At 42.9% G+C, this 19,034-nt stretch overlaps 2 protein-coding genes across 2 annotated transcripts in view; both read left to right on the top strand.

Moving 5' to 3' along the window:
• Nucleotides 1–5,862: 5,862 nt before the first annotated feature.
• On the top strand, nt 5,863–14,007 carry unc45b (unc-45 myosin chaperone B; the record flags this gene model as incomplete). Its single annotated transcript, XM_080531216.1, has 19 exons — nt 5,863–6,039; nt 6,231–6,267; nt 6,374–6,549; nt 6,823–6,912; nt 7,095–7,262; nt 7,667–7,832; nt 7,983–8,153; nt 8,488–8,659; nt 8,912–9,212; nt 9,451–9,545; nt 9,995–10,136; nt 10,723–10,863; nt 10,981–11,108; nt 11,530–11,596; nt 12,051–12,164; nt 12,467–12,582; nt 12,882–12,999; nt 13,249–13,404; nt 13,735–14,007. The coding sequence occupies 19 exons, from the start codon at nt 5,863–5,865 to the stop codon at nt 14,005–14,007; spliced, it is 2,808 nt and encodes a 935-aa protein (XP_080387342.1).
• A 2,084-nt stretch (nt 14,008–16,091) lies between these two features.
• The window catches only part of dock8 (dedicator of cytokinesis 8), a 46,153-nt gene continuing 43,210 nt past the window's right edge, over nt 16,092–19,034 (top strand). Inside the window, exon 1 of the mRNA XM_080530981.1 lies at nt 16,092–16,165. Coding sequence (XP_080387107.1) covers nt 16,113–16,165 — 53 coding nt within the window. The 5' untranslated portion in view covers nt 16,092–16,112. The remainder of the gene's footprint in view (nt 16,166–19,034) is intronic.

A 19,034-nucleotide genomic window follows, 5' to 3' on the forward strand; every position in this document is an offset into this window, starting at 1 on the left:
CGAAAGAAAAAAAATGTACAGAAGAGATGGGGCTACGGTCTCTGTTGTTTGTGTTCGAAATCTAAATGTTCTTATGCAGGGCGCCTGTGAGGATGCAGGAGGGGAAGCAGTGACCGGGGAGAAAATGAAACTGCGCATGTCAGGATGTTTGTTAAAGCCACAGTCTGAAAGATGTCCAGTCGTTTAAAATTTCACTTACCTGAATATCCTTTCTGATTTCAATACAAAAATTGACAAAAATAGTAATAATCATTTTATAGTGCCTGGTTATAAACTGGACCAGAAAATATGCCGTTTTCAGAAAACTAGTGCAGTCCTTGTGCAACCCCACAAAACTGGTCTAACATCACAGGATCAAATTGTAGAAATGTGTGGTGCTTTTACTTCTTAAGGGTCAAAATAACTTTGCTGTAGCCTCGTCCATGGGCCAGACCAGATATCTGTACCATCTGAGTGGGCAAGACCTTACCTATACACAATTGTTTATAGGGTCAATATAAGTAAATTAAATACAATTAATAATATATGATATTCCACCAGTGCAGTATCATCGGAACAAAAGGCTTCAGCCTCAAAGCCTGAGGCTGTCTCCAAGTACTACTTGACATCAGAGTACTGCAGTGCACTGGCGGACTCATGGGGGGGGGGCAGGGGGGGCGACCGCCCCTCCTGGTGCCCCCACGGTTGAAAAACGTCCCGCTTAAGTGCCCTTTTGAGTGGCAAAAATGCCCTTTTGAGTGGCGAAAATGAGAGGATGTGCCCTATTGGTGCCCCTCCAATGGTGTAAACTTGACCATGTGCACTGATGGGGTCCCATGTTGTGCAGTAGGTGCCCTTTTTTTCTTTTCGCCCCTGCCCTTCAAACAGTCTGAGTCCGCCACTGCCTGAAACCACATAAAATGTGCATGATTTATTGATAGAAAATGTAGAAAGGCAGGTTCTATTTCCAATGATCCCCTGCTACACCGTGACACCACACATTTCCAGTAGGATGACTCTGCAGAGACAGAGAACCAACAGCGGTTTCAGACCAGGAGGTTTACACCAGCAAGTCTAGCCAGCTAGTTCATTGCAACAGCACCACCTAGCAAATTGGATGACCTTATTGCACCCAAAATATTAAAGGCTTATTGCACCCAAATACTACTTTCTGTCAAAGTACTTAGTGTTAAAGGTTTATTGCACCCAAATTATTACTTTGTCGAACTACTAATAGTTTTAAAGCTTTATTCCACCCAAATGCTTACAATGTCTTACAATTCAACTTGGATGCTAAGAGTTGCATTTTGGACAATGTGTTCAATTAGGATAATTAGCTCATTATTGATTCCTGTAAAATGTTCAGCGTGGTTAAAAAGATAGACATACACAGGTTTTTAGCATAAATGCAGCTGTTTTATTATGTTGATGATCATGGTTGTTCTACCATGACAGAGCCTTGATGTCCTTTCCATCGCTGTCCATCAATGGCACCTGGTAGGCTACAGACATAAAGATAATCTGGCCGATTTTGGCCCGATTTCCCCCCTTCCAAGCAAGGATAGCAAACGCCTGATTATCGGATGGCTCTAAAGATTATCCTACAAGATTATCCTGTGGTGTGAGATGTGTTAAGAGTCAATTTCTCCCGACAATCTGCTCGGAAAATGGTCGGGGCCGACGATCGTAAATATTAAACGCAGTGTTTCCCCTACCATTGCCCCCCAAGAAAGAGGAATTATTACGGACATAAACACCAAACATCTGACAAGCTAAAATATCCACGTTTTTTAAACGCACCCAACCCGAATCTGGCAAGTGGCAAGCCCATAGTAATACCATACTAATGTTGGTAACATTAGTCCGCCAGTAGTCTCGCATAGCCAGACCTATCTCTCCACACTTTGGTTCGCACTGTACCGCGCTGGAGAATAATACAACATTGTGCGCACGACGCGAGAGAGTTTTTGCCGGGTGAGATGTCTTCAGATGGAAAGTAAGCAAGTTGAAACGTTAGCAAATATAATTGCTGAGTGTTCTGACAGAGAAAGTTGGTTAAAATTGGTCGTTATTATTGTGACTAGAAAGTGTCTGACTGACACTTGACAATGACTATAATTCCATTGTGTAAATAGTGTCAAAGAACTATCAAGCTAGCTAGCTAGCTCAGAGGTGATGAGATGAGCTAGTCTGCTGCACACTTGCCAGCTAAAGAGCTAACTGGATGCACTTTATTATTTTACTTAAATTAGATATACAATCTTTCTTATTCTGCTAGAATTGGGCTTCATGGTAATACCATAATGGCATATTTACAGTACATGGACAGTGGATTGAAGCATTTGAAATGTCTGTTTTTTATAGTATAGTTGGACATGTTTTTTTTTCCAGGTGAGAGAGTAATGTCAAAATGACATTATCTGACTGCATTGCCCACAGCAATCCAAAATTCAATTATAATTATGTTATAAATTGATATGGATCAATGTATACCTCTTATTAGATTAGAAATACTCTGGTTGTTATGTTTGCCTTTTGGTTGACAGCAAAATAGGGAGAGAGGAGGATAGGGAGGGAGAGAAGGAGAGAGAGCAGGATGGTGTCGGCACACCAGAGAGAGACAGCAAGAACCAGGTGAGAAAGTGGACAGGTAGTCAAGACCACATAAGTAAGTAGCCTTGAGAATCGATGGTTCTCGAGCCTAATGGCCCATAGGGAAGGAGCCTATCTCCTGTTTCCGTAGCGTGAGGCGGCTTAATGTACAAGTTAGTACACCCCCTGGACATGACGCTGGTATGTCGCAGGGTCTTACCCCCTGGTGGGGGGGGGGGTCCATGCCACGGTCCATGCCACCCCCCCAAGGCAGCAAACCTAGGGGAAACACTGAAACGTGTTCAATATTTACGCTAAAATATCCACTTGTGTGTGGGCAGAACAGACAACTCCTGAGTCCGATTGTGACGTGGAATGGAATGTAGCCAATCTAGAAGCGAGCTGACTGACGCGTCTTCTTTTCATTCTTCGGCACTTTATTTGCCCTGTCGCACATGGTGCCTCGTACAGGTTAGTCAGGGTACTACTACCCTGATCACATGAGATTTCTGGCTTGGGGGACGAGACTCTAGACTTTCGTAGGACCCACACCACACACACCAACCACCCCAACCACACCACCCACACCATCCACACCACCCACACCACCCACACCACCCACACCATCCACACCACCCACACCTTCCACCCCAACCACACCACCCACACCATCCACACCACCCACACCAACCACCACAACCACACCACCCACACCAATCACCTTACAACACCTACCAGACCTACCAAACTGACCTTGCACATGCATCCACACCCTGGACAAGCATTTCTCCTGCTACCTGGACAAGCCCTCCACCTGCCCCCTGGACAAGCCCTCCACCTGCTCTCTGGACAAGCCCTCCACCTGCTCTCTGGACAAGCCCTCCACCTGCTCTCTGGACAAGCCCTCCACCTGCCCCCTGGACAGGCCCTCCACCTGCCCCCCTGGACAATTACTACCGTTCTTTAATATGGTGCTGCTACTACCAGCCCTATCTTTGTACACTGAGTTTGCCTTTGATAATGGCCGTCAATAATAAACCGTAATGTATTAATTTAACTTGCAAACAATTACAGGATCATTCGTGGCATATTTTGATATGTTAAGTTTAACTAACTATCTATCTGTGTGATTTACATAACATGTAAATGTGATTTACATAACATACCAAGTGCCAAGCATCAGGACCCTTGGGATGCTGCTGGTTGAGTTGTGTCTGGCCAGTTGATGTCATGTTGTAACAGTTCCACCTAGTGGTGTAAAAGCAAAACAAACAAAAAAAGACTCAGAATCTGACTGAGATACAGAAATGTCTGACAGTGAGCCATGGCACTCACTGTCTTCAATAAAGACTGCCCTGTATTAGAGGGTTGTTGGCTGTTTGGCTGCTCTCCAGTCTCCATTCCTATCTCTAAAGGAACAACAAAGACATCATCACACAGATATTTTTAAAATGTTTGTACTTTTTATGGCTTATACTTTGTCAACAAAGTGTGAACTAGCTAACTATCTATTTGTTTTGTTTTTCTAGGGAAGGGGAGCTAGAAAACATGTTTTTAAAAATCCTGTAATGTTATGTTTCAATCAGAGACATGAATATAGCACCCATTTTCACTGTGACACAAAATGTAGACGAATTATATTTTTGCATTAGTCACTGGGGGAAAAATACTTTTGAACTCTAGTTCTCTCACACTCGACTTCGCTGGTGCCAACCACAAAAGCTTCTTCCAGAACTACAACCCATTAAACACTCAAGTTCTTTTACACACGAACGTGCACACACACACACACACACACACACACACACACGCACACACACACACACACACACACACACACACACACACACGCACACACACACACACACACACACACACACACACACACACACACACACACACAGACACACACACAGTCGAGAGCCTTCTCTTTCTAGAAGCTCCCAGGTCGTTCTGTGTTCTACAGCTGTCATTGACTGGCAGACCTTATACTCCTCCCACCCTGCCCCCGCCTCACCAAGGCTGCATAGACATTTGCTGTTGAGTTCTCAGCTGTCATCATATCTGCTCCTTAAATAGACCATATCAGGTCCAGACCATGTGTAAGGGGTTGGTTGATGTCATTCCACACAAATACAGAAACAACTGCAATTATTTCAATTATTTGTCAAGGGTGTATTGCAATAAATACTTTACTATAGTGTTATAACACGTTGGTATAGTGTGAGAAATGTTATTGGGGATCGTTTTCTGAGCAGATGTCAGTTCTGCTTGAAGTGAACCCCCGCCCCCCATATAGGAAATGGACCTATCCTGGTTCTGGCCCACCTCATTGAGATTCAGTACAAATATAAATTGCAGTGATTGGGGAGTTGCACTAAAACAAAAAAAGTTTTGGAGTACTATCAAGAAGTGACACTCCATACCAGACAACCCGAGGGAAGAGAAAATAAGAGGAAGAGAGGAGAGGAGAGGAAACACGCATTTAGAAAGGTACTGTATCAAGCAGCGCTCAACTGTGATTTAACAATTGTTGAGTGACAGGCAGGTCTGTTGAGGGCTCTCGCGACAAGGGACAGAGTGATTGCCTATCAGAAGAGGTGGAGGAGAAGGGTACTGTCCATTAAGTAGCTAGTATCAGTGGTAAGGCCCCCACTGGTGGACAAAATGATGCCCAAAAAAGGCATGAGGGGTGGCCATTTAAAGTCAGAGATAACATGTGCTTGGCCATTTGCTAAAGGGAGTTTGGGTCAGCAGGATACTTTGTAAAGGAAAAGGTAGGAAATGTATATTTTACATAGCAATGTATTCTGTCTGAGATAAATATTTAGCCAATTTGTTTCACACCATTGTAGTTGTTTCATTAGTGAGCATGTCTTTTTTGCCAAGGCCACAAATAATTGAAAGGTTGTCTTAATGATTGTTGCCTTTTCTTTGTCATAATAATGAACAAAATAAATGATGTGTTTCTTTGAAAATGTTGAACTCTTGTTTCGAAATGGGCAAAAATAATATACTAAGATACTTCAAAATGAGTAACGCAATGTTTCAATGTGCTGTTTACTGAGTGAGTTCACATGAAATAAAATGTTTTGCGAGTAAATCATAGATGACGTGAAATAGCAATTGATTGGCCTTATCATCTGAATGTCGAGGCAAATAAATGAATCAATGTTTTTGATTTATTACCTATCCCTGTCAATCCAGCAATAGTACGGTATATCGTATAATTTTTATTCAGGATATTGATTGTGAGTTTGTTGAATCTGTATCCTCTCCCCTCTCTACCAGATGGAAGATCCTAACGCAATCCAGTTTAAAGATGAGGGAAACAAGCTTTTCCAGGCAGGAGAGATAGAAAAGGCCATTGAGTGCTACACTAAAGCCTTAAAGTTTTGCAAGGACAAGAAGGACAAGAAGGTCCTGGCTGCCGTTTACAGGAACAGGTCAGCCTGCTACCTGAAAAAGGTAAACAGCTCAGCACACACACACACACACACACACACACACACACACACACACACACACACACACACACACACACACACACACACGCACGCACACACACACACACACACACACACACACACACACACACACACACACAAATAGCATTTGCTGATATCATGTTTGAATCAAACCCTCTTTTGCTTTCTTAGGAGAACTATGTCAACGCAGCCGCCGATGCCTCCAAAGGTATAGCAAACCTGAAACACTATGAATGAAAATCAACACTCCATTTAGCTCCATAAAGTTCCTGTCTCCTCACTGTTACCCAATGATATGTTCTTATTCCCACCAGCTATTGATGTGGATGCATCAGACATCAAAGCCCTATACAGGCGCTGCCAGGCTCTTGAGAAGCTGGGCAAGCTGGACCAGGCCTTCAAAGACGTGCAGAGGTGTTCCACCCTCGAGCCCAAGAACAAGACCTTCCTGGACACCCTGCGGAGGCTTGGGGCTGACATCCAGGCCAAGGTCAGTCGCAGTCCATTTTGAGCCCTGAGATCGGATCAATTAGATTGCTTGATATTACATATGAAATGAAGAGTTGGTATAACAGCTTGAACATTATTCTGTTATATATCCATGCTATTATTGTAGCTGTGTGCAATCCTAACCGAGGTCCTTAGATAGAGTTGAAAAATAGGAACAGGCTCCTGTTAACATTGTCTTTGGTTTTTGATTTGGAAGTCAAATAAAGACTTTCAGACTCACAGAGTCTCTCTCTCTCTGTGTCTTTGTCCATAGCTGAAGACATCGTTCTCTACAGACTCTCGGGTGAAAAGCATGTTTGACATTCTGCTTGATGAGGAGCAGGATAAGGACAAGAGGGAAAAGGTTTGTATGATACCAGTAGAGATTCAATTCTATTATTTAGTTAATTTAGTCTGTAAAGATCTTACATTTTTCCTGCTGTCAATTTAATATCGCCCATATTCAGTGGACTTCATTTCAGTTCCATCTTTGGACTTATTCAGCCAATATAAAGCAGATATGCATATTGTGTTATTCCCATCTAGGCTGCAAACAACCTGGTTGTTCTGGCCAGAGAGGATGCAGGCTCTGAGAGAATCTTCCAGAACAATGGAGTGCCTCTGCTGATGGACATGATCGAGACAGGAAAAGCAGAGATGGTCCTGGCCGCTATCCGCACCCTGGCAGGAATGTGCACGGGACACAAAGCTCGGGTGAGGGACAGCGGGGAGGCAGGGGGAGACTGAAGGGGTGAGGGATTAGGGGTGGGTGCAGTGGTATGGTTTAGGGAGGGGGGATGGATGGTAGTGAGCTACAGAACAACAGAATACATTTCCATATTATGTATTATCAGAAAAGCACGGTTGTATTAACAGTGTTTGTTGACCTATTGCAAAAATGACCTCCCTTTGATGATTTAACCATAGAAATAAAATTCATAGAATGGACATATCCCCTCAGACCATGCCAATTTGTCTGGTACACTCATGGGTACACTCTGTGTGGCTGACAAGATATGAGAATGTCCCTTCTATGAATGTATGTCTATGAACATAACTTTTTTAGATATCCCTGCATATATTTGTTTTTCAATACCTATCTCCCCCACTCTAAACAGGCCATGGCTATTATCCACATGGTGGGCGTTGACAAGATGTGCAGTGTCATGGGTGTCGAAAACGAGGATATTGCCTTGGCAGCCTGTGACCTCTTCCAGTGTATCAACGATTCCCTCTCAGGTGGAGACAGAAGGATCTACGGGAAGGAGGAGGCCCTGGTTTTGGGTGAGACAGTCATCTGGTTCTACACTCCTATTTCAGTCAAAAACACTGCCTTTGCTGTACATTCATGTATCACTTAATATGCAATGCTTAGAAGTACCAGGAATAAACTGCTGTTTGTAAATCTGGCCCTCACACCCTCTCCACCTGTAGACACCAATAAGGACCTGAAGGCCATCCTATTGGCCCTGCTGGATATGGTTGTCAGTAGGAAGGTGTCTGGAATCGGCAGGGACCAGGCCCTCAACCTCCTCACCAGGAATGTGCCCCGCAAGGACAAGAAGGAACTTGACCACTCCAAGAGCCTCTTCACAATCGATTTTGGTGAGTGAGTTTTAACTATGAACTTTGACCCTGTTAGCTTGAAACATGAGTCATAAGTGAGTTTGGTGTGATGATGATCCATGATACCAACTGGGCCTATTATAAAGTTGTTCACTGTTTGTTTATGTAAGATGATAGATCAGCTACAGTATGGTACAGTATGCTCTCACCTTGCTCTTGAGAAACACTCTTTAGATTAAGATTTAACCGTTCATTCTGTGGTTTACAGAGAAAGATGAAAGTGACACGGGTCACTGAGAGTGACCATATTAAAGTCGGCACGCTAACTCGTTGACCGTGCTTTGATGTACCCCCCCCCCGCCTCCCGTCGTAGGTCTGAAGAAGATCCTGAAGGTTTGTGGCCAGGTGCCTGACCTCCCAGACCAGCTGCCCATGACAGACAACACCCAGTTCATCGCCAGCATGCTCCTCAACAAGCTGTACGATGACCTGAAATGCGACCCAGAGAGAGACAACTACAGGGACCTATGTGACGAGTACATCAAGTGAGTAACACATGAGAAACATATCCAGTGAGAACAGTGAGTAGCAAGATAGTGTTGTCTTGTTTATCACAAAGACTACAGAGAGTATTACATAGAAATAGTTCCAGCATGTTCCACTGGTATCCTCCATCAGTTTCACACAGCTCATCCTCAGTGGCATTAAATGTACCAACTGGATCCTCTCTGACACTGTCCTCCCCACTCCTTCTTGGCCTCATCCTCCTCTCTCCCTGACCCTGACTCTGTCCACAGAGGCAAGTTTGACCCCAAAGACATGGACAAGAACATCCACGCCATGAATGCTTTGTCCGGCCTGCTCCAGGGCCCCTTTGAGGTGGGCAACATGCTGGTAGGCAGGCAGGGCGTCATGGAGATGATGGTGGCGTTGTGTGGCTCTGATCGCGAGGTGGACCAGATGGTCGCCGTGGAAGCACTGATCCACTCCTCCACGAAGATGAGCCGTGCCTCCTTCATCATCACCAATGGAGTGGCCCTGCTCAAGGAGATCTACAAGACGACCAAAAACGAGAAGATCAAGATCCGTGCTCTGGTGGTGAGTGAAAAATGTGTGGAATATGATCATTGTTGCTAATGACTAATGATGAACTCTTAATAATTGTGATGCTAAACAGAATATCAGTCAGGGAACCGAAAGGTCCTATACTACGGCATCAGCTAGCCCTCTTCCCCTACACCATCATGTGTTCACTATTGTGTGTATGTGTGTGTGTGTGTGTGTGTGTGTGTGTGTGTGTGTGCGCGTGCATATCTCCCTCTTTCTCTCTCCCCAGGGTCTGTGTAAACTGGGCTCAGCTGGTGGAGATGACTACAGTATGAGACAGTTTGCTGAGGGTTCCACTGAGAAGCTAGCCAAGCAGTGCAGGAAGTGAGTCAGAATTTCTCTACTGCTTTACTGCTTTACATATTTTGAAAACATCTATTGTTATCTAAGTTCATCTTAATTTAGTTGGGAGCAATACCCAAATCGTTCGGTTATAACTGACCTACTAGTTTGACATTCATTAAGTGCCGCTCATCTACACATTATGTGACAGCAGCTGGTGATAGCGGGAACAAGTCGGCAACCAATCAAAATGTTCAGAATTTTATTTAGAAACATTTTTTAATAAATGTTAATGTTGTCGAAAATCAATGATACACTTGCTAGTTACAACAAAATATTGCAATGCAATGGATTGCTGTGATAGAGGTACACTATTTCTCTAGGCTGCTATTATTATTATTATTATTATTATTATCATCATCATCATCATCATCATCATCATAATGGTGGTAGCTCACTCACTTCCTGTATACTCATTTTCTGTGCCACAGATGGCTGATTAACCCAACCATTGACACAAAGACCAAGAAGTGGGCTGTGGAGGGTCTGGCCTACTTGACCCAAGATGCTGATGTGAAGGACGACTTTGTTGAAGACGAGCCTGCCATGAAAGCCATGTTTGAGCTGGCCAAGGTAGCCTTCCTTACCATGGCAGAGAGAGAGCACTGACACAAACAACAGCACATAACATGGCCTAGGTTTCAATAAAAAAGAGCATACAGACACCAATAACAGACACATTATACAGCTACGCCATGTTTTGAAGTCAAATTCCACAGTATGAGGAATCTGAGTATTCTGTATTCAGCTTCTGGCTAGATATGATATTGCTAGACCTTATGTCATATTTCAATAATTTCCGTTTTTTTTTTTTTTTTTTTTTAAACCTTTATTTAACCAGGCAAACATGTAAGAACAAATTCTTATTTGCAAATGCAGCCTGACCAAAAAGCAATGGCTCTTTGGGGGGGGGGGGGGGGGGGGAGGAGGGGATGGGAAGCTAGAAATAAAACAAGGTTAAGTAATACAATAAACAATAAAACAATAAAACACTGGCAAATACAGATGCATTAAAAATACTAACAGTCAGAGAGATGAGTATGTAGCGTTGTCACTGTCAAAAACAAATAGATAGTGAAAGAAAGAACACTTACTACCTGAAACTGGACGTATGAACTGGGACTAAACTCAATTTCTCTCTGTCTCCCTGTGACACCAGTCTAAAGACAAGACCATCCTGTATTCCGTGACCTGCACCCTGGTCAACTGCACCAACAGCTACGAGAAGAAGGACATCTTACCTGAGCTGGTCCAGCTAGCTAAATTCTCCAAGCAGCACGTCCCTGAGCAGCACCCCAAGGTAACATCAGAAAAAATAGTATTTTGTATTTTTTGGTAAAAATTCCCCTTTAATCAGAACTGAAATAGGACCATAGGTATATATTGACTGAGAGTGCACATTCTTGTCTGCCTTCAGGACAAGGTTGACTTCATTCAGAAAAGAGTGAAGAAGATGCTGAAGGCTGGGGTCATCTCAGCTATGGCAGTCATGGTCAAATCAGACAACACCATCCTGACCGACCAGACCAAAGAGACGCTGTCGAGGTGAGTACTCTGATCTTGATTTATATGAATCCATAGGATACTGTTTTATAGGAATCCATAGGATACTGTTTTATATGAATCCATAGGATTCTTGTTAGCTTGTTAACATAGCTTATAAGTGCAGCTGAACAACATGGAATATTGGTATAGAGAACAAAAAATGTGTTCAGTTTGAAACACACTTGATCCTATGCTGCATGAATGTCATATCCATTTCCTGTTCAATACCATCTTATTTTAAAAGTAATCTAGAAATACAAACTATGTTGAATCACAATGGTGTCACATTATTTTGCAAATAAAATACAGAGGGGAGGAAAACAGTTGCCATATAAGTAATGTGTACATGTGTATATAAATTATGATTATGTATTTATATTTATTTTAAATAAAACCCATTATTTTCCATTTTTACATTCAGGGTGTTCCTTGCCTTGGCTGATGATGTGAAGGACCGTGGTACGATAGTGGCCCAAGGAGGGGGCAAGGTGTGTGACAGATACAACCTCGTGACTGCATAGTCCTGTCCGTCAAACAAGCCTCTCTATCGGCTTAATGTGTTCTTGGTTCTTGATCCATGATTTGCTTGACTATTTTGTGAGATTAGTTATTATGTGCTATATTAATCAGTTAATATTGCCTCAATGAATGAACCACTGGCATTTTGATTATGGCATGACAGAACAGTATACTCTGAGAATAAAGTGTTCCAAAAGAGTTCTTCGGCTCTGTGGGAGAACTCTTTGAGGATTCCATGTGGAACCCTTTGGGTTACATGTAGAGGAACACAAAAGGGTTCTACATGGAACCAATAAGGATTCTCTCAAAGAGACAGCCGGAGAACTGTTTCTGGTTCTAGGTAGCACCTTTTTTGTATGCAGATAGATCCAAATCCATTCACATTCCACATCCCATTCTAACCTTGCCATTTAAACCCTATAGGCTCTGATCCCATTGGCTCTGGAAGGGACAGATATAGGGAAGACGAGGGCCAGCCATGTCCTGGCCAAGATCGCTGCTGCCTGCAACCCAGAGATTGCCTTCCCTGGGGAGAGGGTGAGTATCTAACTTCTCTTTCAGTTGCATCATTGAAGGTGGGGCTGGGACAGGGAATAGAGTTCGAAGCGTTCTAGTTGTCTCTTGTTAGTATTAAAGCAGAAATATTCCTTACTCAACATTTCACCTGAATCTGTCCCCTCCTCTCTTCCTCTGTTGTTTTCTCCTTCCCTCTCCCCTCTCTTCTTTCCATTCTCTCTTACACAACCTCCTCACCTGGCCTTGTTCACTCTCTCTCTCTCTCTCTCTCTCTCTCTCTCTCTCTCTCTCTCTCTCTCTCTCTCTCTCTTTCTCTCCAACAGGTCTATGAGGTGGTGCGGCCCCTGGTCAGCCTGTTAGGCACAGAAAAAGATGGAACGATGAACTTTGAAGCTCTCATGGGCCTGACCAACCTGGCAGGTTTCAGTGAGAAGCTAAGGTGAGGCCTCTCAGCTCACTCGCCACCAAAACTGTCAAAACTTTGTCTCCAACAAAACACTAGATAAAATAGTAGACTGTCCCATTAATGCTGTTATTATGGACAGAGGGTCATAGAGAGGTTGATATGTGTGTCTTTACCAACAACATAACATTTGTAGCTAGATCTTCCTGCATTCTGGGTAAACCTCAGACAGCAATGGTGTGATTTTTTTTCCATGGCTGCCTAAATGGTGTCAGCTAATGACACTGGTTACTGCATAATATTAACTCTTTCGTCCAATCTTCCATGGCACTCAGAAAGAAGATCGTGAAAGAGAACGCCCTCCCTGAGATTGAGAACCACATGTTTGAGGAGCATGAACAGATCAGACAGGCAGCCACTGAATGCATGTGCAACCTGGTGTCATGCAAAGAGGTGAGAGGTCAAGCAAGCCATCTTGGGGGAACACATAGGAGAAATACATTAGATTGCATAATACATAAAATGTCTAACATCAGCATATCTATGTATGAGATACTGACGTTTCCATATCAGTGTAGCTACATAACCCTGCATCTATGTATATTTATCTACAGGCCCATGAGTGTTGATCTCTGTGTGTGTCACTAATTATGTGTAACTAACTTATAATGAACAACGTCATATTTATGCGTGGTGTTCCAGGTTCAGGACCGGTACATGGACGATGGGAATGATAAGCTGAAGCTGCTGCTGTTGCTGTGCAGTGAGGAGGATGAGAAGCTCCAGAGAGCTGCAGCTGGAGCCCTGGCTATGCTGACCGCTTCCCAGAAGAAGCTCTGCACCAAGGTTACTGTGGTGGTATGTATCCTCCCTCTTCCTTTAGGGTTAGGGTTAGGGTTAGGGTTAGGGTTTAGCAGAGGTTCTTATTGTATCCTCTGCATAAACCACTCTGAATAGATACAACATGTACACTACCGTTTGACTTGTAGCATAGTAAAGAGAACACATCTAGATAGTTCTATTTTACCCATTGGCCTATTCTGAGGCCTCGTTCACTCGAGTACTAAACAAAGTTAGTACATTTCTGTGTAGGTCTATACAATTGCACCAGCAAATAAGCATTACATATATAAGATTATGTTTGACCGAGCAACGATTCACTGATCTTCTCCCTGGTACCCTCCACAGACAACACAGTGGCTGGAGATCATCCAGAGGTTGTGTCTCCACGACCAACCTCAGATCCAGCACCGTGGCTTGGTCATCGTGTACAACATGCTCAACTCAGGAGACAATGAGCTTGCTAAGAAGCTGATTGAATGTGAAATACTGGAGATCCTCACAGTGATTGGCAAAGCAGAGGACAACCCCAAGAGGCAGATGGTGATCGACGTGGCACGCACCTGCCTGGTCACGGCCATGGAGCTCGGTCTCATCAAGCCCTTTTCAACCCCTTCTTAAAGCATTGTTTCTAAAATCTCTCTATTAGTGCTAAGGACCGGAATGCAATCCTCTTTTTTCCTTTGAGGACTGCTTGAATCTAAGCTAGAACTGAGTACATCTGTTAGCAGATGTTATCTATAAGAAGAGAGAGAGTGTTTCCCTAAAGCTAGGCAGCGCATTCGTCCATAGTGTACGTACAATGGTCTTATGATGATCTTGTGCTACGCAGTTTACGCGAAACACACCCCAAGTCAGCAACAACCCACAGACAGGTGCTGGTAAATGAAATGGTGATTGGGAGATCTCCCATCTCTCTGTAAGAAGGGAGATTGATCTACCATTAAAAAGAGGAAATTCTGTACATGGACTAACTGGGGATCTGGATTTACTGTAGGACTAAATATCTGTAAGTTCATTCAAATGGATTATTTTGAGGTTTGAAGGTTTTATATGTATCAGTTAGAGGTAGGTTTGTACAGCTTAATGCTAGTTGTTTGATGCTGTTTTAACATTTGATGCTATTTTCTATTTTACACTAAGTGATAAAAAAAAAAAACTTTGGTATGATTTTGTTATTTGTAGTTTTGAATATTTGATGTTGTACATTACCACATCTATCCTTCCTTTAACCTAATAAACTGGATTTCAAACAGAATCACTGTCAATTGTAATACTCAACAGAGAGAATATGATATTATTGTGCAGGGGTTTCTTTTGGAGAGGCAGCTTCTGGGTCAGCCTCAATAGCAAATATCGCAGTCCTATTGACATGGGACCCATGGTGATAGACAGACAAACCCAATAGGTGGTGCTATTTTGCAGGTTAAGCATTGTGAGTATAAAGCACTGAATGCATGAACTGTAGCTGTATGGAGGGGGGGGGGGGGGGGGGGTGGCTACCTTTCCTTCAACAGAAGAACCTGTAGCCATATTCTCTCATTAGAAATAACTCCAGGTAGGATTCCTTTATGGTTTTATTTGACTTAATCAGGTAGACCACGTTTCCAAGGGTGTAGGAACCAGGGGTCAGGGGGAACATGTCCCCCCCAATGTTAGAAGCAGGCACCATTTTTACCCTCATTATAGGATAGGTTTACTTTTTAATTTACTATATCTATATATTTTCAGTCACAAAATTGTCTTACAATAGATAGCTTGACTCCGTCAACACTGACTGACACTGTCTGATAACTCGTAAGACAGGTAGTTCAGGCAACACGGGTCGCACGAGAATGGTGACACAACAGGGTATTCAGTACAGTATTGGGCCCTAAGACTGAGTAAGCCTTGTTATTTGCTTCGATTGTAAGTTAAGATTTGTCTGTATCCTTTTCACAAAAGACACTAGAAATTAGCATTCACAGTAAATGTACTGTAAAAGCTGTTTTCAAAAAGAAATCTTCCTGGAAGGGCATGGCCCCAAGACCCCCCTAATAATAATGAGGCACCCTCATGACTCCTACACACTGTCATGTTGCTTGAGATTATTCTTCTCAATTCTAAACCGTGGGAATAGTAGAAGTGCACCATAAAGCTAAATAGTTTTTCGATGTATATTCTGTATTGTAATATCTAGTCATACAAACACTTTATAGCCTATATATAAACCCACAGCAAATACATCAACAACTCTAAACAATGATGTTAGAATCTCTCTCTCGCTCTTTCTCTCTCTCTCTCTCACACACACACACACACACACACACACACACACACACACACACACACACACACACGCACACGCACGCACACACACACACACACGCACGCACGCGCATACACACACACACACACACACACACACACACACACACACGCACACACACACACACACACACACACACACACACACACACACGCACACACACACACACACAGACTGCTTATGAAGCAAACCCAGGGCTTATCTACGCACAGCGTGTGTGTGCGTGTGGCTGATCCCCTCCCACTCCGCCGCAGCCAGCCGGTGTCTGTTTGGTTTGGTAAGGTCCAAACGCGGAAGTTTCCACCCAGAAAGCTGCGATCTGCCACCACGGAGATGAGGCTGGCGATGACATTAGTGGAAGCGCGGTAGCAGAGGTGGAGAGCCCGCTGGAATACTGGAGGAACTGGAGTCAACTTCCATGGCTACTCTGGGAAGCGCGGAGCGACGGGCGTTCGCTCTCAAAATCAACAGGTAAAAATGGTCACAGACGTCCCGAATGACTCCATTATCAATCTTTTGGGATCAGATTTATAGTGAACTCTTCTAGAGTTTTTTCCCTGCGGATTTAGCGTGGTTAGGTTAGTGGAGTGGGAGTGAGCGGATTCCTAAGCAGGCAGCTACACGTTGTGAATGTTAAATATTAATGGATGAGTTGTTGTATTCCTGCTAGTTAAATGTGACTACTACAGTATCCCTAAGGATATATGTTTTTTTTGCTCATGTTAATTGCATAACACGTTCAGTTAATTCATTCAGTGTCACACACAATCACTTCATTTCAATGCTGAGAGTGACTATTCAAGTCAATTCTATAATATTATGACCATATCCATAACAAAAGAACTAAGCATGTGTCCAGGCTACAAAACAAGCACTTTAAAACAAGCTGATGGTGCAAACCTATCTTTGTCGGCTTCATTTCCTCCTCATAGGAGTGTACTATTATATACTATATCTGGTATTGTTTAATCATTTCCCCAAGTATGTGGAGTCAGCTTTAGTATAGCCCCTCAGAGATGCTAAAAGGAGGGGATGTAGTCATTCTTCCTGCTGTAACACTGACCAGGTGTTGAGGAAGTACAGCATGCAAGACTATTGTGTGTCATGCGTTTAGTCCACTGTTAAAATAAATAATATCCCCCCTCCCCATGTTTCAGTTCTATAATGTGTCACATTAATACTACTACTATTTGTGTTGCTACTCAACACATTTGAATGGGCTGTTTGGAGTGGTATGACAAGTTCAGAGCTCTCCTTCAAATAATATTGTAGCTATTTTCAGCTATGCTCGTTTACCAGTGGACCATTTACAAATATTTTACTTTGACTATTTTAGCCTAGGCTATATGCCCATATATATGAACATTGAGTTGAGTTTGATTCCAGTAAAGTAAATGAGGCTGCAACTCCTTTGAATGGGCTTTTTGGAATGGTATGACAAGTTCAGAGCTCTCCTTCAAATAATATTGAAGCTTTTTTGAGCTATGCTCGTTTACCAGTGGACCATTTACAAATATTTTACTTTGACTATTTTAGCCTAGGCTATATGCCCATGTTGATGACTGAACATTGAGTTTAGTTTGATTCCAGTAAAGTAGCCTAAATGATGCTGCAACTCCTTTGCTACAGAGCTGAGATCAGCAGTTGAGTAGTAAAGGATTGTCTTCACAGCTTGAATCGGTTTATCGGTCAGCAAAAGGCTCTATTGACTGCATGTCTTTTTGTTGCTGACAGGGTTGGCTGGTTACAAACAAACCTATGACGTTCAGAAGCATGTGCATGTGATTTCTCACCCACAACAACAGTGATTTGTTTGTCAGCGAGTTGGATTGAGTAACTGTTCTGTTGTTATGGTGAATGGTTATTGTTTACATTCTCAACATACATTATCATTTAGCAATGTGCATTCTTCAAAATGTAAACACATTTGATTTTCATTGACCTTTGATTAGGCTAAGTCCTAGTTTTGATGAGTATGAACACATCTAGTCTAACCCTTTCTCTCTCAACTGTCTCCAATATCACTGATAATATATTGTTTACAAGTAAAGGGTGACCCAGTGCTACAACATATCTACAGATAACCCTCAGATAACTTTTCTCTGTCACAGTAAACTTTGAAGGAAATTCTAAAACAGTGTATGTTTCACTTCTCTTTTTCGTCATGACAGTTATAAAACAGGAAATACTTGTTTTCGTACTCGAGATAAACATGGAGGAATTAAATGAGAAGTGCAAAGAATGGCTTTAATGAATGTGCTGACTTCAAATGCAATGCACTCTACTGAGACTAAATTATAAATGATTAAAATAGGCTGTTACTCTTGAGACAGATTTCATGGTCATACATTGGACATGTTCTTTTTAGCGCCACACATGAACATGTTATCTTAAGTACTGGTGGCAGATGGTAAGGCAGCTGTTGGCTTGGGGCCCTCGAATCCAATACTTCCTAAGTATTGACAGAAGACCCTTTGAGAGGTGCAACTGATTCCTCGTGAGTCGTGGCAAATATGTTTTAGTCAGTCAATGGGTCTGAAGGACTGTCGATAATCTGTGAATTCACAACACAAGAGCCAATCCACTGCTGTAGTTGGCATAGCATAGTATGTATAGTAATGCTACTTGCTGTGAAGATTCTGCCCTCCATGCTTTCTCCTTGGAGCATCATGGGAAAATGTGTCATGCCAAATCACTGTTTGTGTCTGCCTTTTCCCCAGCCCTCTTCTGGACAGGAAGCTGAGCATTGATGGCACTGATAGGCCTACAGACTAAATGGGTCTTAGTCCTATCTGTATGATTCACACAGAGGAAGGCATCACAAGACCCTAGACTGGCATCCTCTCCCCTCCTCCCCTCCTTTCTCTCATCTGAACTGTCATTGAAGAACTATAGGGATAGTGCTGGCCTAGCCCTAGTCGATAGTGAGTTGGACTGGTGATCAGAAGGTCATCAGTTCGAAATCCTACCTGAGAACACCACCACTTGTGTGCCCTCGGGTAAGGCACTTAGCCCTAAGTTACTCCAGGGAGACTGTGTCCATGTAATCTCTAATTGTAGGTCACTTTGGATAAAAGCATCTGCTAAATGGTTAAAATGTCAATGTAATGTACAGTCAGGTACCAGCACGTCCCTGGTTTGCATCTCCACTATAAACTTGACTTGACTTTACTTTAAACTACCATTTTAGTGAAGATGAAGGAGAGGAGCTGAGTAGTGGAAGCCACTTCAGACTAGTGGCACACAACCAGACAATAGGACACTTTATGACTAAATCATAATAATAGCCTGTATGTGGTTGGACAGGAACAGTGAACAAGCAGTAAATATGGCCCCAGTG

Source organism: Nansenia antarctica (assembly GCF_963989245.1).
Source record: "Nansenia antarctica genome assembly, chromosome: 5".
Classification (NCBI taxonomy): Eukaryota; Metazoa; Chordata; class Actinopteri; order Argentiniformes; family Microstomatidae; genus Nansenia; species Nansenia antarctica.